Genomic DNA, 24,045 nt, shown 5'->3' on the forward strand with positions numbered 1-24,045 from the left:
TGTGCATATGCAGCTGTTGACTCTTAAATGTGATGTTTCATCAACAAATGTAATTATGGAGCATACACATTGCAACAGACTAGTCATGAGGCAATGCAGCTCTAAAAATGGGGCTTATCTGCCCCCACACGTGGGAGCACAGACAAGCCTGCATCTACATTCAGAATGTGCTTGTCTCAAAGGAAACCTTGGACACTTGGCCCATACTTTGCTTCCAGTTATGATTCTGTCATAACTTGGGCATTTACTCAGAGCTTCAGCTTCTTCTCTAGTAAAATAATGGCACCTCCCTTGTAGCGTTATTAAGATTAATCAAGACGCAGTGGAAATCCTTAGGACTGAAGCTGGCACAGAATGAATTCCTAATAAACGTTAGCTAATATCTTTACCATTGCCCTTGCTGATGGTGGAGGTGCCAGTGGCGTTTACAGAGAGTCAGATGGGGAAGACTTCAAGTCTTTCCTGACCAGCCAATTAAAATGTTGGCTATCTTATTTTCTACATAGCTCTTGTGGCTATCCGACCTAATCTTTCTTACTTACTGTCAGTTCCCTGCCACTAGAATTATATTCCACAGAGGAGGGAACCCAGGACAATGCTGGACACATAGCAAGTGTCCCACTAACAGTCTGTAGGTGAATTAATGAAAGGAGGAAAGATGAGAGCAATAGGAAAGAGGAGGGGGGAAGTAACCTATGGGAGCAAAGAGGGAGGGAATGGCCTGTTTCCCTGATTTCTCACATGAACTTCGGAGTCTATCCATCATCAACCAGCATTTGTTAAAAAGGAGCAGCTGCCCAGAGGAAGTCAGCTTAAGAAATCACGAGTAATTTTGATAGAACACAGACAGTTTTTAAGTGTCTTTCTCCTCACTCGGGATAAGTAGAACTTGTGTCAACATACTTGGCTTTGATCTGAGTTCATGTCAACTTCCATCCCTCAAACCTCCAAGGCTTTTACAGGCCTTTCAACGAGATCCCATTTTCCAATATCCTAATTCCCCCCCATATTGGAGTTCAGAGTTTCAGTTCATCAACTTCAGTGCAGATGCCTTTAAACATCCTTTCTGTGTGCATGAGAAGCCTGCCAGATGCTTATGGGCATTAAATGAATTAATACATATATGTGAAACAATTACATTAATGAGTGGCACACAGCAACCACATCATAAATGTTCCCTATTGTTGTTCTTCTTATTGTCATCATTATCCATTCATTCAAAAAGGATTTACAGAGTACCTTAGGTGCCTATAGATGCTCTAGACTCAAGATATTCAAAGGTAGACTAAACAGATGGGGTATATGCCTTCGTGGAGCTTATGATGTAGTGGAGAATTGAGAAGATGAAGTTGGGCAGACTAGTGAATGACTGAGCTAGCCAGATGGGTGGTTGTAGTCTACACTCTTGCTGGGGACAGGCCTCCATCTGCCTTGTTTCACACTGTTGCTCCAGTACCTTCTGAAGAGCATAGTAGGCACACAGTTCACGTTGGAAGACTAAATAACCGCATGAGTGAATTTCTGAGACGGGGCCCAGTTGAAGGTGAGCCTTACAGGTTCAGGGTTTAGGCTGTGTGGGCACCTACGATGTGAGCTCTGCAGTTTGTGGACTCTGTGTTTATGTGGCAAAGTCTGGCTTAGAGTGCATGTGGGTGGACGTGGAGAAGAGGATGAGGTTGGGAGAGTGTGCACCAGCACGAGTAAAACCTGTGTGTGTGTCAGCTAACAGGAACAGCAAAGTCTTTGGTTGTCCATTTTTGAGGTAAATCTGGACCCTTGTGTGAGGTCAAGGGTACAGTTCTGGCCTCAGTAAGTGAGGTATCAGCCAGGGGGCTGTGCTATGAAGACAGGGTATGAAGAGTATTTTGCAAGGCAAGTCTGATCTGTTGTGTAATTGTGTGTGATACAAATTAAGGGTGGATAAAAAGCAAAATCTAGGGTGGTAGATATGAAGTAAGAATGGGTTGAAATGTGTGAGTCAGTTACAGGTTTTTGTGATTGTCAGTGAAGTAAGCTGGTCTGTCTGTAGGGCTCTGTAAACCAATAATTCAGGAGTTCATTATGTGAGGGTGCAGGTTTGTGAGGCAGATTCTAGAACTGGGAGCAATTGTGAGACAATTCTAAGATTAGGATGAGACAGGTCTGGGACTGTGAGTCTGGTAAATCTGAGTTTGTGCGTGTGTGTTGCTCTAAATCAGGAAGGACTTGGCTTTTAAATCAACCCACCTGAGTCAACAGGTTTCTTTACCTTAGTAGGGCAGAGAGACTTGTGTTTGGAAGGCCAACTCGGTAGTGAGTGTGTGTAAAGCAGGGTTTGTGCGCACGTGTGAGTGAGGCGAGTTCTTGAGGGTGAATCTGAGGGTTGCTGGGCGAGCGGGAAGCGTGCGTGTGTGTGCGCGCGCGCGCGCCAAATTGGATTTCTCCTTTGGATGGGCGGCGGGGAAGCGTGATCGCGGGAGGCCACACGTTAGGGTCTGGGCGCGCAGGAGGTGCGGCCGGCAGGGCGGGCGAGGCGGGCGAGTAGAACACGCCGCCGCTCCGGCCCCCGCGCCGCGCTCGCTGGCTCGGGGCTCGCAGGGGACTGGCAGGAACCGGAGCAGCACTGCCGCCTCTGGCGCGAAGGCTCAGGCGCCTCCTCCCTCCCCAATCACTGTGGCTCGGCGCACGCTGCCGGCGGCTGCCCTTTCCGCCTCTCGGGAAGAGGACCCGTGGGCCACTGTCGCGATCCAACCATGGCCTCGGGCCGCAGAGGCTGGGACAGCTCCCACGAAGACGATCTGCCCGTGTACCTGGCCAGGCCGGGCACCACCGACCAGGTCCCGCGGCAGAAGTACGGCGGCATGTTCTGCAACGTGGAGGGCGCTTTCGAGAGCAAGACGCTGGATTTCGATGCCCTGAGCGTGGGGCAGCGGGGCGCGAAGACTCCCCGGAGCAGCCAGGGCAGCGCCCGAGGCTCGGGGAGCCGGTCCGGCGCCGAGGGGGACACACCGCGCCGGGGCCAAGGCCGAGAGGAGAGCCGGGAGCCCGCGCCCGCGTCGCCCGCTCCCGCTGGGGTGGAGATCCGGAGCGCCACGGGCAAGGAGGTTTTGCAGAACCTCGGCCCCAAGGACAAGGTAGGTGGGCCCGGATCTCCTCTCCGCCTGCCCTCGTTCCCTTCCCAGCCCGGGGCGCCATGGCCCAGGCGCAACTTTCTCCTGCTCACTTTGCAAGGGGATGGAGGACTAGGGGGAGGAAAAGGGCATCCTCCTCTGAGTGCAGCGAGCCCTCCCGGCCCGGATCTGGATTATTCGCGCGTGTCTTCAACTGTAGCATCTCAGTGCGCGCGGGACGGGGTGCGTGGGTCCCCTCGCCTCCCTGCCGCATCCCCGGGCCATCGGTTCTGTGTGGGTGTGTCAGCCGGGCCAGCCCAGGAGGGCTGAGTGATTTCCAGCCCTTCTCTAGGTCTGAGTACCCATTAGCACAATTGTCTTGGTCTCCCCTCTGACTCTAGATAAAATCTCAACCCAGGTCACCAGGGCAGAGGGCAGACTGGTCCTGGGAAAATGGGGTCATCTCCATAGTACCCGGATGAAAGTACAGGGTGGGCGGTCTCCCCTCTCACTCTTCCGACATCAGCTCTGTCCCTGAAACTTTTGAGTGTGGAGCCACTAGACTAAACACCCAAAACCCCATGCCTCTCTTCTGTCCTAGATCGACATTTCACATCTCTGTTTGTAAAGAGTATATTTGTGTAGGTAGCTTGGCACAAGACTGGGGATCCAGCTGTCTTTGGAAGAGTATTAATTGTATTTTTTAAAAAATAGGCGAGAGGATTAAGGGTACACATTAAACTAGCGAAAGCTGCAAGTTCCCTGCTGCTTTTCCTTGTGCCAAAGCCAATTTCTTGTGTGTGTGTTTTTTAGAAACTCATGTCACACTGAGCTGACTTAAGATATGGCACCGAAAGCCAGCTTGCCCTGATTTATTTGTTTATTTCATAGAAAATCAGGACCATAGTCCAGAAAATTCAGGGCCTGGGCAGAGTTGGAGTATTCAGAGTTCAAACAGACGCTTTTGAGTTGGGGAACAATAGTAATCAGATACCTCACCCTTGTCTAGATAATGGCTGCAAAATCCAGCTGCATACATTATACTGCACTAATACTGTTATGAATAATAACCTGAAATGGAAATGTTTGCCTGAGAACTATTACAGTTAATGCTAACCCAAGTTTTAGATGTTTTTCCATTAAAATGTAGCGAGCCAGTGAAAGGACAGGACTTCTCTGCACTGTGTGATTTTTGGAAGTTTAAAAATAATAAAGCTTTAAGTATTAATAGTGGGAAAGAAAGTACCGAAATTAGTACTGTTTTAAGGTGCCTTTGGGGAACAATGTCATTGTGCCTTGGAATCACTTACTTAGTTTGTGATTTTCACATCATCCTTAGTATACGGGATTTCTCTAGGCCTTGCTCAAATACCCTTCTAGGAAAATCTTCTGATATTTTGGAAAGGGTTTGGCTGATTTCTAAACTGAAGAATGGCCCTAGGGAAAGGTTGTTGCCTCTCTTCAGGTCTGACTTTGATCAGTATTGAAATGTTCCCTTCTTGACTCTAAGGGGTGGGAGAGGTGATGGAAAAGGTCGGTAACAATTGCCCTGAGTCAGTGCTATTCCCTTTGCTGGAACACCCCTGATGTAAGCCAGATAATATGCCTGGTTTGCAAGATTTAAGAATGGTAACTAGAGAAAGGGAAAATGTTCCTCTTTTAAACCCAACAAGTCTTTCGTTTTCCTTCCTTTTGCAAACCCTGTACTTTTGCCTCGTAATTGAAAAATAATAATACAACCAGGATTTCTAGTGCTACATGGTTATTTCTAAGTTTGGGTTTGCTGTCAGCTTCATCCAGACCATGTTATTATCTCTAATTTGGTTGAATCACACTGTTAGAAGAGACAGCAGAGGTTATCTACTTCTGAACTTGATTATCTCCTTGAGGATAGGGATCGGGTGTTTGGATTTATCTTTGTGGCTGAAATGCCTGGCACGTTGGAGGTGCTGGATAAAACTTTGATAAAACCCCCTTAATGAACCCATCTCTTTTGCTACATAGGTACAAAATCATCATCTGGCCTCTGTTTAAATACTGCCATTTTCAGGGAGCTCACTTCTTCATGAAGCCATTTTGGATGACTTTATGTTAAAAAAATTAAATAAGCCCAAGTCTACCACCTGCAGTTTCTACAAACTATTCTTAGTTCTGACCACTGGAAATATAAGAATAACTATGTTTCCTTATTCTGAGATATCTTAATCATTTTAGGCATGTAGGCTTGTGTATCTGTCAGAAAAGGTGGGGTAATGCCACAGTAACAAACAGTCCCCAAATCTCGGTGGCTTAATCAAACAATAACTGTTTTTTGCTCCTGCTCCTTGTCTGTGATGGATCTGCAGGGCCGCTCTGTTCCTTATTGCTCCTCAGAGACCTAGATTGATGGAGGTCCCATGTCCTCACATCCATGGTGGGAAAAGCATGTGGTAAATTGCTCACAGACTCTTAAACTCCCACACTGAAGTCACGAGCATGACTTATGCTCATATTTCATGGGCCAGAGCAAATCATCAGTCCATGTCCAACTTCTGAAGAACTGAGAAAGTACAATCTTACTGGGATCCTGTAAGATAGAGGTTAGAAATATTTGGGAAATAGCTTTAAGATCTCTCCCAGATCTGGGGTGCATTAGTGGGATGAAAACTGGCTCAACCCTTACAAATTATGTGACCATAAATGTGTAACTTATTCTTTGTGCCTTAGTTTTTCTCTTTTGCAAAATGCAGATAACAGTGACTACTTTGCGTATGGTGCTCAGTACATGTTTGTTACTGTTACTCATTGATTTTTACTGCCTTTTATATGTTTTAGAGCAATTAGCACATTCTTGCTAAAATTCTCTTTTTTAGCCTTATTATTCCTAGCTTCTTCAGCTCTGCATGGTATGAGCCTTTTATCACTTGGATTTCCTTTTCAGGTTATACTATATTTTGTAAATATTCTTTTGAAAATATAGTGCCCAGAACTGAACACAGTGTTCTAGATGGGATGTGGCCATGGCAAAACGCATTAGGCTAGTTACTTCCCGTGATTTATACACAGCGTATGTTTCTGTAGTAAAGATGACACGTAATAATTCATTAATCCATGTCCTACTGTTGTCTCCATAATAAACTCCATGTCATGCAGCCTTCAGAAACTTTTCCACATAAGCCAGGATATCTACATACTATGTTGGTACAGTTGAACTTAAAACAAAACCAAAAGGAAAAAAATATTTTAACGGCAGGATTTTATTTTTTCCCTCTGTAATATTCATCACCATTTTGCTTATTTTTCTATTATAATGATAATTTTGAAGCTTAATTCTATAGTACAATATCCCTTACTCCAGTTTTGGACTATCTGCAGATTTGATAATAAATATCTCTTTTTGAGCACTTTCTATGTGCCTGACATCTCTATCTCTATCTCTTCATCTGTGTCTTTTCCGGACATGTTACTGTAATGCAAGGCAAGGACGGACCTTCCCACTACATACACCTTAGAAACCTTCTCCATCTCCCTGCCAGTCCATTATTCAGAATTCTTGGAGCTCAGTTGCTCAGTCTTTGAGAACAGTTGCTGCAAAATCCTTATTCTTCCAAGTTGATTTTGAAGCTATAGAAAGAGGTTTTTAAAATAGCATGATAAAATTAAAATATGCTTTGTCTCTAGCATACCTAGTTATTAATTCCCACCTGAAGGAAATGAGTTTAGTTAATAAAAGAATAAATTATGAAAGGGTTAAATAACAAAAGTGTTTGGCAGAATAAAAATGTAAAAAATGTCACTGAGTTATACTCCAAATGCCATGTTCCAGGTTTGAGGTATCACTGGCTGTTTCTATTGTGGTTCTGGATCTATTTGTAAACACCTTATTAAATTATGTATTTACATTTTTCTCATGATAGGCATTCATATTGCCAAACTCTTCCACACAACTTTTTGTTTATGATTTTTGACAGTACATAAAAAAGCAGTTCTAAGTGAAAAGTAAATATTTTTTTCACCATTTGTCAAGATGGTTTCCATGCATGCAGAAAGGAAATCACTTCTAGCAGTGAGGAAATTACTAAAGGGAGGAGAATTGTGATATATAGTCTGCCAAGAGCAAATGATTCTGCAGACTCTGTCATCCAGTGAAAACAAAATAAAGACATTATGATTATGTGGGTCTATTGATAACTCCCTTTCGGGAACTGGGGGTCATTTCTAGTTCCCCGCTTCTCACGTGGGCCACTTTTGTGCAAGATTTTTCCCTATGAAGTCAGCAGGGCTTTGGGGTCTAGGAGGAGAGGATTTGAAACAAATGAGCTGTGCCTCTTACCTTTTACCATTTGTCTTTGTTGTCCTGGGTGATGGTTTTCAAAATGATTCAGAGAAATTGAAGTCTTCCTCCTTAACCTTCACAAAGGAAGACAGCTGGCAATAGAATTCTAGGCTTATAAAGGCCTCTCTAGTCATCCAGATCGAAACACTGTAGTGTAAATGAATTTTACAAGGCTGCTCGGACAAACTAAAGTTTGCACTCAGGCTGGGAAAAGAAGTTCTTACTTACCTGGCCCTCAGGCCACACTTGAATCTGGGAGTACATTTACTTAGCCAAACTTGGGTGTGTTTGAAACCATTCAGAACTTTAGTTTAGTCTGACAGTAAGCATTTGAGGGACATAAAAAATGTGCCTTCTAAGTAGTGCTGCGATTGGCAGAGTTCCCTCAAAGTAATGGGCCCTGGAGACAAGGTTTTGCTGACGGCTCTTGTAAGTAATGTTTTGGAAGCCAGAAGTTGGTCTGTGATACTTTTCTGTGAGTGATTTCTATAGCTGATTCTCTTTATGATAAGTTTCCAGTAATCAAATAATGTTCCTGTGAGACAGTGGATAAAGCTTCCTAGGAAGAGGAAATCTGGCCGAGGGGAATGGAATCCTTGAATGCAAGTTCAGCCCTTCTTTTGCAAGAGGAGGCAGAAGGTCTATTTGGGTGTGTAAGCACTTTTAAAAAACTAAACTTTCAGGAAAATGTCATGTTAAAATATATCTGTATTCTTAATGTGGGCTCACATGGCATTCAAAAAATAGTTCAACACCATCAAAAAAACAGTGAGATGAGGCAGAAAAAAAAGACAACTGGATAAAGCATTAGCTTCCTTTAACCAGCTAGCTATACAATTTAGGAAAGTTACCTCCCTTTTCTCTGAGTTTTAGTTTCCTCCTTTCTAAAATGAAGGGGCTGGACCAGTGGTCTATAAACTTTTCTGATTGTGTACCTTTATGCAAAAATTTTTTGAGCATGCTCTCTTTCTATATATGTGTATATATACATATATGTACACACATGTGCATATATATAAATTACATATACAAATAATATATTAATATCTTATGACATTATTAGATACAAAGAAAAAGTACAAACTAAAAAAGAAGAGATATCATCATAACTATAAATCGTGATATTTTTTTCTTGTACCCTAGTGGCTCATCTTGCCCACCCAGCTGGGTGAGTGCTTGTTAAGTCTATGATCTTTGGAACAAAGCCATAGCAGTCAGTGGTTCTAATATCAATATAATAGTCATTAATGAGTTCACTGTCAGCCTGAGTTCTTCAGGGACATGTCGTCTTTTATGGACCAACATCTAAGAGAAAAGTTTCAAACCATTGAAGGCTTGTGATGAGGCTGCAGGCCAGGCGATGGCTACTGCTCAGTGTACTCTTTAAAAATATATGTCTGGGGTTGGGCCACTGGGGTGTGGATAACCAGGGTCACCATAAATACGATGAGGAGTCCCCAGATCTCCCTTCATGCACTAATTTTCTCTTTTCTCATTGATTCAAAAACATTTACTAAGCACCAGCTATGTAGGTGAGCAATCAAAAACTAATGTTAGAGGAACAAAGGTGAACCAAATAGATGCACGTGAGGAAAACAGAAACTGCCTTTTGTCATAATGTCTCAGAGAAAACTGCCATTAACACAGGAGTGTATTTTCTTTACTCCAAAATAAAAGTGGGAACATGCGGTATTATCTGTTTTTAAACAGTCTTTTTTACCACTTTTTAAAACATTTAATAAATTTTATTTCTGAGAGCAGGTTTAGGTTCCTTGCAAAATTGGGTGGAAAGTACAGAGATTTCCCATATTTCTCCTGCGCCCTCCATTATCAGCTTCCCCTACCAGAGTGGTATATTTGTTGCAATTGATGGACCTATTGACACATTCTCTTCACCCAAAGTCCATAGTTTACATTAGGGTTCACTCTTGGTGTTGTGCATTCTGTGGATTTTGACAAATGTATAGTGACATGTGTCCATTAGTACAGTATCATACAGAGTATTTTCACTGCCCTAAAAATCCTTTGTGTTCCGCCTGTTCATCCCTCCCTTTCTTCTAACCCCTGACGACTATAAATATCTTTACTGTTTCTATAGTTTTGCCTTTTCCAGAATGTCATGCAGTTGGAATCATATAATATCTAACCTTTTCAATTGCTTTCTTTTACTCAGTAATGTGCATTTAAATTTCTTCTGTGTCCTTTCATGGCTTGATAGCACATTTCTTTTTAGCACTAAATATTCCATTGTCTAGATTAACTACAGTTTATTTATCCATTCACTGAAGGACATTTTAGCTGTGTCCAAGTTTTGGCAATTAGGACTTAAAGCTGCTGTAAACATTCATTTGCAGCTTTTCGTGTGGACATAATTTTTTTTCTCTTTTATTTATTTATTATTTATTTTTAATAGATCTTTATTGGAGTATAATTACTTCGCAATACTGTGTTAGTTTCTGTTATACACCCAAGTGAATCAGCCATATGCATACATATATCCCCATGTCCCCTCCCTCTTGCGTCTCCCTCCCTCCCACCCATCCTATCCCACCCCTCTAGGTCGTCGCAAAGCACTGAGCTGATCTCCCTGTGCTATGCGGCTGCTTCCCACCAGCTAAGTATTGTACATTCGGTAGTATATATATGTCGATGTTACTCTCACTTTGCCCCAGCTTCTCCCTCCCCCACCCGTGTCCTCAAGTCCATTCTCTTGGCCATAAATGTTTAGTTCATTTGAGTAAGTTGAGTGTGATTGCTGGATCATATGATGAGTATGTTTAGTTTTGTAAGAAATATCCAAAGTAGAAGAAGTAAGAAGTCTTCCAAAGTAGCTGTACCATTTTGTATTCCCACCAGCAATGAATGAGAATTCCTTTTGCTCCACATCCTTGCCAGCATTTGGTGTTATTGCTATTTTGGATTTTCGCCATTCTGATAGGTGTGTAGTAGTATGTCATTGTTGCTTTAATTTGCAATTCCCTAATGACATGCAACGCTGAACATGTTTTTATATGCTTACTTGTCATCTGTATATCTTCTTCTTGTGAGGTGTCTGTTCAGGTCTTTTGCCCATTTTTAAATTGGGTTGTTCATTTTATTATTGTTTATTGTTTTAAGAGTTCTTTGTATTTTTTGGATAAGAATCCTTTATCTCGTGTGCCTCTTGCAAGTATTTTCTCCCAGTCTGTGGCTTCTAATTCTCTTAACATTTTCTTTTGTGGGGCAGAAGTTTTTAAATTTTAATCAAGTCCAGCTTACCCATTATTTCTTTCATGGATTGTACCTTTGTTGTTGTATCTAAAAAGTCATTGTCATACCCAAGGTCATCTAGGTTTTCTTCTATCTGATTTTCTAGGCGTTTAGAATTTTGCATTTTATTGATACATTTAGGTTTGTGATCCATTTTGAGTTAAATTTTGTAAAGGGCATAGGATCTGTGCCTAGATTCATTTTGTTGCATGTGGATGACCAGTTGTTCCAGCACCATTTGTTGAAAAAGACTATCTTTGCTCCATTGTATTCCCTTTGTTCCTTTGTCCAAGATCAGTTGCCTGTATTTATATGGTTCTATTTCTAGGTTCTCTATTCTGATCCATTAATCTATTTCTTTATCCATTTGCCAAAACCACTCTGTCTTGATTACTGTAAGTGTTGAAGTTGGATAATGTCAGTTCCTTAGAGTTTCTCACCATTAAGTGTTCAGATTGTCCATTCCTTCTTGTGTGAGTTTTAGTGGATTGTGTCTTTCAAGGAATTAGTCCATTTCATCTGGGTTATAAAAATTATGGGTGTAGAGTATTTCATAATATTCCCTTATTATCCTTTTAGTGTACATGGGATCTATAGTGATGTCCCCTCTTTTATTTTTGATATAAGTAATTTATGTCTTCTCTTTTTTCCTTAATTATCCTGCGTAGATGCTTATCAATTTTATTGATCTTTTTGAAAAATCAGCTTTTCGTTTAATTTTCTCTACTGCTGTTTTTTTTGATTTATGTTCTAATTTTTATTCTTTCTTTTCTCCTCCTTACTTTGGATCTAATTTGTCTTTCTTTTCTAGTTTCTTAAGATGGAAGCTTACACTATTTATTTTAGATCTTTCTTCTTTTCTAATATATGCATTCAGTGTTATAAATTTCCCTCTAAGCAGTGCTTTAATTGCGTCCCACGGATTTTGATATGTTGTATTTTCACTTTTATTTAGCTCAAAACATTTTAAAATTCCTTTTGAGATTTCTGCTTTGACCCGTGTGTTACTTAGAAGGGTGTTGTTTAATCTCCAATTATTTGGGGGATTTTCCAGCTATCTTTCTCTTATTGATTTCTAGTTTAATTCTATTGTGGTCTGAGAATAAATATTATATGATTTCTATTCTCTTAAATTTGTTAAAGTATGTTTTATAGCCCAGAATGTGGTATATCTTGGTGAATATTCTGTGTGAGCTTGAGAAGAATGTATAGTCTGCTGTTGTTGGACGAAATAGTCTGTGGCTATCAGTTATATCTAGTTTATTGATAGTCCTGTTGAGTTCAACCATGTCTTTATTGATTTTCTGCCTGCTGGATTTGTCCATTTTGGATAGAGGGGGGTTAAAATCTCTAAGTCTAGCAGTGGATTTATCTACTTCTCCTGGCAATTCTATCAGATTTTGCCTCACATACTTTGATGCTCTGTTTTTAGGCATGTATACAGTAAGAATTGTTATGCCTTCCTTTAGCATTGACCCCTTTATCATTATGTAATGCCCTTCTTTATACCTGATAACTTTCCTACTTGAAGTCTGCTCTGAAATTAATACAGCTACTCCTGCTTGCTTTTAATTAGTATTAGCATGGTATGTTTTTCTCCATTCATCTACTTTTAGTTTATATGTGTCTTTATATCTAAAGTTGATTTCTTGTAGACAACGTATAGCTGGGTTGTGTTTTTTGATCAGCTCCGACCATCTGTCTTTTAATTGGCGCATTTAGACCATTCACATTCAAAATGATTATTGATATAGTTGGGTTAATATTTACTGTATTTGTTAGTGTTTTCTACTTGTTGTCCTTGTTCTTATTTTTGTCTTCCATTCTTTTTTTGCCTTTTATGATTTTAATTGAGCATTTTATGTGACTTCATTTTCTCTGTTTTCTTCGCCTATCAGTTATACTTCTTTTTTACTTTTCTTATTGGTTGCACTAGAGTTTGCAATATCCATTTACAACTAACCCAAGTCTACTTTTCAAATAACACTGTGCTGCTTCACAGGTAGTACAAGTACCATATAGTAACCAAATAGTCTCATTTCTTCCCACCTGTTCCTTGTGTCATTGCTGATCTTCATTTCACTTATATATAAGCATAAATAAATAAATAATGGAATACATTTTTGCTATTATTATTTTGAACAAATTGTTACATATTAGATCAATTAACAATAAAAAATTTTATTTTGTCTTCACTTGTTCCTTCTCCTGTGCTCTTCCTGTCTTTATGTAGATCCAAATTTCTGAGCTATACCATTTTCCTCCTCTTCAAAGAACTTCTCTGAACATTTCTTACAAGGCAGATCTATTGCCGACACATTCCCTCAATTTTCGTTTGTCTGAGAAAGCCTTTACTTCTTCACTTTTGAAGGATATTTTGCAAGTTCAGATTTCTAGTCTGTTTTTTTTCTCTCTCAGTACTTTAAGTATTTTACTCCATTCTCTTCTTGCTTGCATCATTTCTGAGAAGTCAGGTGCAGTACTTATCTTTGCTCCTCTGTAGGTAAGGTGTTTTTACCCCCTCTGGCTTCTTTCAAGATTTTTTTTTATCTCTGATTTAATGAAATTTGAATATGATATGCCTAGGTGTAGTTTTTTCATTTGTTTGCTTTGTTTTTTTGGCTTACCATTCTGTGAGTTTCCTGGATCTGTGGTTTGGTGTCTTGACATTAATTTGGGGGAAATTCTCAGTCATTATTGCTTTAAATATTGCTTCTGTTTCTTTCTTCTCCTTCTGGTATTCCCATTATGTACATGTTACACCTTATGTAGTTGTCCCAAAGTTCTTGGATATTCTCTTCTGGTTTTTTTTTTCTTTTTCAGTCTTTTTTCTCTTTCCTCAGTTTTGGAAGTTTCTGTGGTTATAACCTCAAATTCAGAGTTCAGGTTTTCCTCAGTTGTATCTAATCTACTAAAGAGCCCATCAAAGGCATTCTTCATTTCTGTTACAGTGTTTTTGTTCTCTAGCAATTTTTTTTGATTCTTTGTTAGAATTTCCATCTCTCTGCTTATATTATATCTCTGTTCTTGCATGTTGTCTACCTTTTTCATTGACACCCTTAACATATTAATCATACTTTTTCCAAATTCCTTGTCTGATAATTCCAACATTCCTGACATATATGACTCTGTTTCTAATGCTTATTCAATCTCTTCAAACTGGGGGGTATTTTTTTGTTGGTTTGTTTATTTTGCTTTTAGTATGCCTCATTATTTATTATTATTATTTAAAAATATTTATTTAGCCGTGCGTGGTCTTAGTTGCGGCACGCAGGATCTTTGTGGCAGCATGCGTGATCTTTAGTTGCAGCATGCAAACTCTTAGTTGTGGCATGTGGGATCTAATTCCCTTACCAGGGATCAAACTGGGGCCCCCTGCATTGGGAGCCTGGAGCCTTAGCCACTGGACCACCAGGGAAGTCCCTGCCTTGTTATTTTTTTTTGAAAACTGGACACAATGTACTGGGTAAAAGGAACTACAATAAATAGACCTTTACTAATGTGGTGGTAAGATGTGGATGTAGGGGAAGCATTCTGTAGTGCTATGATTAGGTCTCAGTCTTTTGGTGAACCTTTGCCTCTGAACTGTGAACTTCACCAATTTCACAGTCCTTCCCTGCCACCTATTAGGTGGGACAGGATGGCTGGAGGGGGCTGGAGTTGCGTATTTTCCCTTCTCCCACACAGGAGGCTGGAGGTGGCTAGTGCTGGGTATTTCTTCCTCCCCCTCAGGGAGGTTAGGCTCTGATAAATTAGTTACTTCTGAAGGCAGGCCTTGTTAAGAACAGAACGCTCTGGTGTATTTCAAAAGGGTTCTTTTTCTCCTCCCCCTGCCAGAAGCAGCAGGGGATTTTTCTCTGATTTTTGGCTCTGAGGACCAGGGGAAGCTCTTGGAGGTAACAGTCACAGAACTGTGAGGGTTCTCTGTTAACTGGATCACTGGGTCCCCTGAAGTTTTTAACTCTCAGAGTTGCCCAAGCTGAGCCTCCAGCAATTCATCAATCCCAGTTCAGGTTTTCCTACCTTGGCACTGGCTCCCTTGGTAGTGTTTGCTTCTGATTTTCTGTTCAGGTAAGTTGTGATTCTGTATTCACCTGTTTTCTCCAGTTTGGGGGGCAGTGGTTTTCCCTGTGTCCTTACCTTAAGAGTTGTTTGTGTGTTAGTTTGCTCAGCATTTTCCCTGTCAGGATGGAGTGGCAACTTCTTAGCTCCTTACATGTTGGATCTGAAACCCTAAACTGTTTTTTGAAACTTAAGTTATTATGGCGTCTTTACAGAGCATCAAAGATTTTCCAAAATATAACTTATAATAGTATAGGACTCTACTGTGAGGCATCACATATTTAATCACTTATGCCTTTTAATTGGACATTTATATTTTTGTTTTCAGTTTTGACTTCATTTTTACCTTCTCTTCTTTTGCTACTGCAAATAAGGAAGTGCTAGACCTCCTTCTAGCTAAATCTTTTTGCATATTCACTTCATTACCATTTGTAAGTGGAAAATTCCTAGAAATGGACACCTGTGGTGTGGTCATTTTCAGCTGCAGGAACACTGAGTATGGAATGGTTGTTTCCTATGTGAAACTTCACGCGGCAGGATTCTGCAGCGTATAAAGCCAGGAGAGTATTTTGTGTAAGTTCTGTAAGAAACACGGGTACAGTCTCGGCCAAATTGCTCAATAGCAGATGAGATTAAGGGGACACAAAGCCAGGTAAATGGGGACAAAGTAAAAGACATGGGAAGAAGAAGATTTTAAATCTCAGCTGGAGATAAAAATATAGACAGGAAGAAAGTTAAAGTTGTAAAAGGAGTTCCATGAAAAAATAGAATTTTTCTCTACCAAAGTAGTTCCCACCAAAATCTATTGTTATTTTACTTTTCCTTGAGTTTAGGGCACAAATATGAGGTTCAAGGTGTGTTCTAATGCAAAGATCCACTTAGGGAATACTAATTTATGCAAGGTACTGCTGTCTTTAACCCTCACAATAACTCTACAAAATAGGTATTAATAGCTACGTATTCTGGGAGAGAAACAATCTCAGAGAGATTACTTGACTTCCTGTAGTCATATAACTAGAAATGGACAAAGTAGGATTTAAGCTCTTAGACTGTCCAACTGCTTTGTATACCACTTTGCTGTTCTGGTATGTGGTGGCAGCTAAGAATTAGTTCTGAATGGGGTCGAGCACCTAGCACTGGCTTGGCTAAGAGGATTATCCAGAATAAAATATCTACTGGTGAGACTTTTTGGAGAGTAAGAGGATGGGGCTCTCAGAATCGAAATAGGAAAGCAGAGTTTGGTCAAGTCCAAAGGTGAGCTCAGTGGCTAAAGCAGAAAATACTGGAAGCTAGGAGGTCCTAGAAAGAGACCAGGAGATAGAGCAAGGGAAGGAAGAAGTAGAGAGGGACTCAAGATAGTTGTCATGAAATGCACCAAATGCCTAATAATTATTTTTTTTAAATTTACTTTTTTGAAGAATAGTTGATTTACAGTGTTGTGTTAATTTCTGCTGTACAGCAAAATGATTCAGTTATACATATATATATTCTTTTTTATATTATTTTACATTATGGTTTGTCACAGGATATTTAATATAGTTCCCTGTGCTATACCGTAGGACCTTGTTGTTTATCCATTTTCTATGTAATAGTTTGCATCTGCTAACCCCAAACTCCCAGTCCAACTCCCCCCCCCCCCCCACCCCTTCTTCCCCTTGGCAACCACAAGTCTGATCTGATCTCTATGTCTGTGAGTCTGTTTCTGTTTGGTAGATAAGTTCATTTGTGTCATAATTTAGATTCCACATGTAAGTGATGTCATATGGTATTTGTCTTTCTCTTTCTGACTTACTTCACTTATAATTGCTAGTCCATCCATGTTGCTGCAAATGGCATTATTTCATTCTTTTTGATGGCTGAGTAGTAGTCCATTGTATATATGTACCACATCTTCTTTATCCATTCCTCTGTCGATAGACATTTAGGTTGTTTCCATGTCATGGCTATTGTGAATAGTGCTGTTATGAACACTGGGATGCACGTATCTTTTTGAATTATAGTTTTGTCCAGATATATGCCCAGGAGTTGGATTGAGGGATCAATGGCAACTCTATTTTTAGTTTTTTGAGGAACCTTCATACTGTTTTCCATAGTAGCTGCCCCAATTTACATTCCCACCAACAGTGTAGGAGGGTTCCCTTTTCTCCACACCCTCTCCAGCATTTATTATTTATAGATTTTTTAATGATGGCCATTCTGACTGGTGTGGGGTGATACCTCATTGTAGTTTTGATTTGTATTTCTCTAATTATTAGCGATGTTGAGCGTCTTTTCATGTGCCTGTTGGCCATCTGTATGTCTTCTTTAGAGAAATGTCTATTTAGGTCTTCTGCCCATTTTTTGATTGGGTGGTTTTGTTGTTGTTGAGTTGTGTGAGCTGTTTGTATATTTTGGAAATTAAGCCCTTGTTGGTTGCATCGTTTGCAGATATTTTCTCCCAGTCCATAGGTTGTCTTTTCATTTTGTTTGTGGTTTCTTTTGCTGTACAGAAGCTTGTAAGTTTGATTTGGTCCCATTTGTTTATTTTTGCTTTCGTCTAATAATTATTTTTATTGGGTGCTGTGGCTTGCTGGTTGCTTGACCTGATTTAAAGGCACTTGCTAAGGGCAGATAGTATTCAAAGGATCGTGGCAGAGATGGAGCTCAGATCCAGGTCTGCAGGACTCTGGAGCCCACACACCACTATTAATGACAGTCTCTTTTGAGGGCAGAATCACTTGGTTTATTTCCAAGAAGCTAGACTATGTCTACCATAGAGAAAAGATGCAGTGTGTACAGGGAGTTGGAAGTGGGCTGGGGAAGGGCTGTTTTCCTCTGACTACATCCTGTCACTTAGATAGAAATAAATAAAGCCAATGAAATGGAAAATTGTATGATAAATGGATACTGAGTAAGAAGGAAAATAATACAGTTGATAAATGATGATATGTCACACAATTGGTAGCGAGGGAAAACCTTTCCAGAGATACAGTTTTCTTCTACACACCACCAAGGGAGAGTCAGGAAGCCAGTGAGATTACAGGTGGGGAACAGGGAGTTTGAAGTGGGTGGAGGTGATTTGAAATGAAGACAGTATCTGGCAATGCTTGCTTTCAGCTAAGTGTCTGCAAATAAAAGGATTAGGTGTCACTCAATTGTCTACAATAGGAGTTTGTAAACTTTTTCCGTAAAGGTCCAGATAGTAAATATTTTCGGCTTTTCAGGCTATAAGCTATCTGTCCCAACGACTAAGCTCTGTATAGCAAAGCTGTCCATAGACAATATGTAAATGAATGGCTGTGGCTGTGTGCCAATAAAACCTTATTTGCAGCATCAGGTGTTGCACTGGACTTGACCCAAGAGCAATAGTTTGCTAACCCCTGATCTTGAATATAAGAAAAGGGGCATAGGGGTGTGTGTGTGTGTGTGTGTGTGTGTGTGTGTGTGTGTGCGTGCGTGTATGTTGGAATGGCAGAGTGAGTTATGGCAACTTGTCAATATGAAAAGATGTAGAAATTTGAATTAGGTATAGGAACTACACGAGATCATCTAAAAGGCTCGGAAACACCTGACCCCCTTTTCGGGTGTCTGAGATTCGAGGAGGACCTTAAAAATAAATAATATCTGACCATGGAGAGGAGAACTATGTAAGCTATTTTAAGAGAATGAAATATGAAGTGGAGACAAGGCTTTGTAAAGAGCAGACAGGAGAGAGGGAGAGGGTGAGCGGGATGACCTGGACACGACAGCGAGAAAGAAAGAAAGGAAGTCTGAACGGTTAGGAAGGAGGAGGTCAAGCTTTACTGGGGTGCTCGAAAAAGGAGAGGTGCGAGGGCAGGAAACAGCTTGGAGCTGCAGAGAGGAGAGGGGCCTGTGGAAAAGACCTCCTGGAGATGTTAACAGAAGGTGGTAGTATTAAGTGAACGGGGAGAAGGCTAGGCTCACTCACTCTTTTTTTTTTTTTTTAATTTCCTTCTGCCTACCTGAACCTGAGCAGAAAGAGAACCACCCTCCTACTCTTAAGACTTGTCAACAGATTAAAAATGGGGAGCTTTGAGAGCTGACATAATGGCTTGTCCAGTAGAAGGGTGATTAGGAATTTTCAGGGAAAGGGTATCCTTGGGCCGGTGTTTATTACCTCTTGGAAGATGTGTGCTCACCATTCAGGAAACCTGACTTAGGGGTCAGGAGCTCCGCTGCAGTTGGCTCCCCTTGAGGCCTGCAGGCAGTGTCAGTGGCTATCTACTCACTGTTTCCTTCCCTGATTCTCTCAACCATTCGTGGGTCCAACAGATATTTACTGAGAGTCCACTATGAGCCTCTTCCGGGTCACCAGCAATCGGGGATCTGTCAGGTACTTGAAGGGTTCATTTGGAAGAGGTGATGGCAGCTTCAAAAAATGAGCGCTCAGAAGCGGGCAGCTGGGCCTGCATCAGGTCGGGGGTGGGGGGAGGGGAGGAAATGGATATTCACGAAAAGAGTTCTCTATCACAAGACAGATTTTTCCAACTAGACTGGAGAATCTCAGAGCTAGAAGCCGTTTCGAAGACCATTTTGTCTCTTTCACTTTAGAAATAGGAAAACTGAGAGCTCAAGATGGGAATAAAGATGAAAAAGAAAATTTATTGAGTGCTTATTACAGGCCAGGCACTGTTTTTTTAAACAGTAGTAAAATATGCATAACAAAATTTATCATTTTTGACCCTTTTAAAGTACATTTCAGTGATAGTAAGTCCATTTACAATGTTGTATAGTCATGACCACTATCTAGTTGCAGAAGTTTTCCATCACCCCAAGAGGAAGCTCTCCACCCATTAAGCAGTTGGTCCCCATGCCCCCCTCCCTCCAGCCCTTGGCAACCACTAATCTGTTTTCTGTCTCTCTAGATTTGCCTGTAATGGCCATTTCATATAAATGGAAAAATATACTAGGAAGCTCCTTTATGTCTGGCTTCTTTCACTGAGCATAATGTTTTCAGGGTTCATCCATGTTGTGGCACCCATCAGTACTTTATTCTTTTCTGTGGCAGGATGATATTCCATTGTGTGGATATTATTACATTCGGTTTTTCTGTCCACCAGCGAATGGACATTTGGGTCATTTCTGCTTTTTTGGCTGTTGTAAATGGTGCTGTGCCGGGCACTTTTTAAAGCATTTTACGTTTATTAGTTTAATTCTGTTCACAAAAACCTTGGAGGGAAGTTCTCTAATTACATCGATTTTACAAATGAGAAAAAAGAGATTAGGTCACATACCCAAGTCACACACTTACGAGAAGGGGGTTGGGAGGGTGGAGCTAAGACCCAAGTTTCCTATCTCCCCGCCCAGCGCTCTTTCCACTCTGCACACTAGCTCAGCTCTGTGAGGGCAGGACCCGCCACTCACTCCTGGCTGCTCTTCCTTCATGTTCACCACAGTCACATGTGCTCAGTGTATTTGCTATAAGCTAGGTGAATTGAACCCCTCTGCTGAATACTACATAGGAAGCAAAGGAAGGACTAGAGATTATTTATAGGAAATCGCTTTTTATTTTAATATTAAAAATAGAGAACACCTGACTCAATAGCAGGACATTGTAAATAACTTATGGCCTATTCATAGGGCTGAACTCTATAGAGCCATTAAAAACAATGCTGTGGAAGCATAGAGGCGTGAGAAGGTGTTCCTGGGTTAGTCCCTCCACTCTCTGAAGGAAGTCACCATCAACAACTTGAGTAGGAAAATAGATTTACAGAGGTTCGGTAACCTGCGTGAGCTCAAACAGTTTGCAAAGCCAGAATTCTGTCTGAATCCCCAAACCCACACTCTCAGCCACAATAAAAAAGTAAACAGAAATTTAACAAAATCTTAGCAGTGGGATAGTGGATTAACTTACGTTTTCTTCTATTTCATCAGAACATTTTTCACTTTTTTTTTTTTTACAGTGACCTTGCATTGCTTTTCAAACTGAATAAGAGCTTTGCATTTTCTCTTTCAAAGAAAAGAATCCTGCTTAAATACACCTCAGGATGTAGTTGATCAAAAAGAAAAGATTAAACCTCTCATGGAAGAAAATACAGGCCACAAGAAAAGTAAAGAACAGTGCTGGCAAGATACCCTCCGTGGAGGTCTGGTTTTATGGCTGCTTTATCATCTCAACATTTGGGAACTATTAATGGGTGCTGACCACTCCTTTTCCCTAAATAAGCATTTCTATTTCCCGGTTCCCTGCAAAGCTCTTCTGATGATTAGAGAAAGCAGTTAACAAACCACACCAAATCCTATGCAGTTGTAGCCTGGTCTTGTGTGACATGGTGGAAATTAGAAGTATTCAGTTACTTAAGTTACACCCCTCAATTCTCTAACCTCTATCTAAAATTTTACCTTGCTCTCATTGCTTCTTTTATCAGATTTTTTTTTCTTGTGATGAGAACTTTGAAGATCTACCGTCGTAGCAACTTTCAAATATACAATATAGTAGTATTAACTGTAGTTCCCATGCCGTCCATTACATCCCGTGACTGACTGACTGTGTAACTGGAGGTTTGTACCTTTTGACCCCTTCGACCCATTTGCCCTCCCCTGCCTCTGGCCACAGCCGCCAGTTTCTCTGTATCTATGAATTGCACTTTTGTTTTTTTTTGTTTTTTTTTTAGGATTCCACATATAAGTGAGATTCTCATTTCTGACTATTGCCAGTAAGCACTGGCTTGGGGCCTGATTTTTATCTTCTCTGTGTAATCTCCAGAAGGGATTTGAGAAATAACCCTTCTTCACATTGTTAATACAAGAAAAATACTAGTTTGTTATTGTTTGTTACTGTGGGTAGGAACCACATTAGGAAAAACTAGTCATTGTTGCTAAGGACTTAGGTTGTTGATATTTAATTCCACATTTCCCCTTTCAAGTCCCGTCTCCTCATTCAATTAGCAGTGACGTGGCTCCACAATAACTGTAATATTGTCATAATTTCCATAGAAACCATCTGTAAAGCTGCAAACACAGGATTACACCCTCCCTGCAGGCTGAGGCAGGAAGGCCAGATGGGCTATGAAGGGGAAAAGGTCCTCAATGGGACATAAATCACTTGGTGCCGGGTGGTGGTAGGGGGGAGGAAGCCACTTCAGGAGGAAAACTGTGTTTGGTACAGTCTTTGCCACAGGGTGAGATTCCTGAATGAAGTGGCCAGCCGTGCAGGCTCCTTTCCAAGGCCAGTGTCTGGGCCTGGTTATTTGTTTGGACCCTGATGCTAAGGAAGCTGGAGCCAGATTTCTTCCTATGTGGGCTGCTGACTTCCTTGTTCATCAGCCACAGACAGACGGACAGAAGGCCCTGGTCAGCTCCTGTGTGTATGAAGATAGGGAGAGAAGTAACATGTAATGCCATCCCTGTGTGCCAGGCTGGACGCTTCACATGAATATCTCTTTGGACCTTCACAGCATCCCTGAGGGGAAGATATTCTTCTTCTTCCCATTTTACAGATGAGGTAGCTGGGCTACTGTCACTCCCTCTCCTTCAGATCTCAGCTTCATCTTGAGTGTTTCCAGGACTTTTCTCTGGGCCCTCAAAGCCAGGTGGGGTGCACCTAGGTACTCACCAACGCACCTCTGTTTGATACTTATTATTCTGTATTATAAGTTCTCATTTACCTCTTTCCCACTAGCCTGGAACCCATTGAGGGCAGTGCCCTCACACAGTGGTTAACTCATGGTTGGTGCTCAGTACATAGTTTTGAATGAATGAGTAAGAACGTTTCAGTAACTTAATCAAAATTTATTTTTCACAGTTGTACTCCTGGCAGTGAGCACAGTCCCTGGTATATAATAAACCCTCATTAAATATTTGAATGAAATCGTGAATAAAGGAACATCAGCTAGCTCATTATGCAGTGTCTCAGAGTCACGCCAGGCTGTCTGACTTCAGGCAGTCTGTTGCATGTGCTGGTAGGAGAGGTCATTGTCATGTCTGGCCAGGCAATTCAAAGTGCATGGCTTTCTGGTAGTGGATTGGTACCGTCTGCTTTTCGAAGCACATCTCATTATATAACAGCTTTAGCACTTATCTGAGGCTACCCCCAGCCTGGTGGAAAGAACATTTGTCTGATAGCCAGGAGAGCGAGGATGAGACATTGTTCTGTAACTTACTGCGTAAATTTGGCCAAATCACTTGGCCTTTCTGGGCCTTAGTTTCTCTACTTTTAAAATCAAATTTTAGTTGAGTTAAATTTGAGATTTCCTAGGAGCATACATCTCCTTTAAAAAAAAAAAAAAATCGAAAGTAATCTTATCTATAACCCCAGTAAAAGTGGAGCTGCTTGGATGGAGGCTTTCCCCAACCTTCCTTTCCTGTGTCCCACGTCCACTCTTGGTGGCCTCTGAGGGAGCTCAGTGGACAACTAGGTCTCTGGTAAACACAGCTGGGGACCTGCAGAATAGATTATATTTAGGTCCCCTCTGCTTCTAAAGTTCGAGAATTCTAGAAATAGGGGCACTGAGCCCCACAGACTATCTAGCCAGTCCTGGACTGATGGTATTTGACACCTGTCCTTACCAATGGGCATTGTGCTGGAGAGGAATGGGGGTGGGATTTGGGTGTCTTGACTTCTGATTTTTGGACGCATAACCAGCACTTCCCCAAAGGGTATCACCACTGAGCAAGTCATTTCATGTCTCTGAGCCACTTTCCTCAACTCTAAATTGGGGCAAGTATTCCTTCATGACTGGGTTTTTTTTGGTTTGTTTTTTTTGCGGTACGCGGGCCTCTCACTGTTGTGGCCTCTCCCGTTGCGGAGCACAGGCTCCGGACGCGCAGGCTCAGCGGCCATGGCTCATGGGCCCAGCCGCTCCGCGGCATGTGGGATCTTCCCAGACCGAGGCACGAACCCGCGTGCCCTGCATCGGCAGGCGGACTCTCAACCACTGCGCCACCAGGGAAGCCCCAGCATGGACTTTTAGTATCGCTGCATGTTCTTGCTGGTTGCCGCCCAAATGCAAGGCTCTGAAGGCTCTTGGATCATTTCTCATGGCTATGTTTTCAAGGAGCGAGCTTGAGAGATGAGGTAACGTTTCCCCCAGACAAAGAGTAGTCTTCATCCTTATGAGACTTGGGAGGCGTGAGCAATCCCTGAAAACCAACATGAAACTGGCTAATGCTTTTGTCCTGAGTAATAACATTGTTTGTCTCTGACCCAGGAGTCTCCTGTCTTCTGCCAGCCTGGGGGAAATACTAACAAGCTAACTTGTTAGGCTGTAAGCAGGATAAAGTCTCAGACCCTACACAGTCCTTGACATGTTTTATATATATATTTATATATTATATGACATGAAATGATCACAACAATCACATGTGGTGCATAGTTTGAGTAACCATATT

At 41.3% G+C, this 24,045-nt stretch overlaps 1 protein-coding gene across 1 annotated transcript in view; it reads left to right on the top strand.

Moving 5' to 3' along the window:
- Positions 1 to 2,675: 2,675 nt before the first annotated feature.
- The window catches only part of DPYSL3 (dihydropyrimidinase like 3), a 112,568-nt gene continuing 91,198 nt past the window's right edge, over positions 2,676 to 24,045 (top strand). The window contains exon 1 of the mRNA XM_060008589.1: positions 2,676 to 3,113. Coding sequence (XP_059864572.1) covers positions 2,733 to 3,113 — 381 coding nt within the window. The 5' untranslated portion in view covers positions 2,676 to 2,732. The remainder of the gene's footprint in view (positions 3,114 to 24,045) is intronic.

The sequence above is a fragment of the Delphinus delphis genome, chromosome 3 (genome assembly GCF_949987515.2).
Source record: "Delphinus delphis chromosome 3, mDelDel1.2, whole genome shotgun sequence".
Lineage (NCBI taxonomy): Eukaryota > Metazoa > Chordata > Mammalia > Artiodactyla > Delphinidae > Delphinus > Delphinus delphis.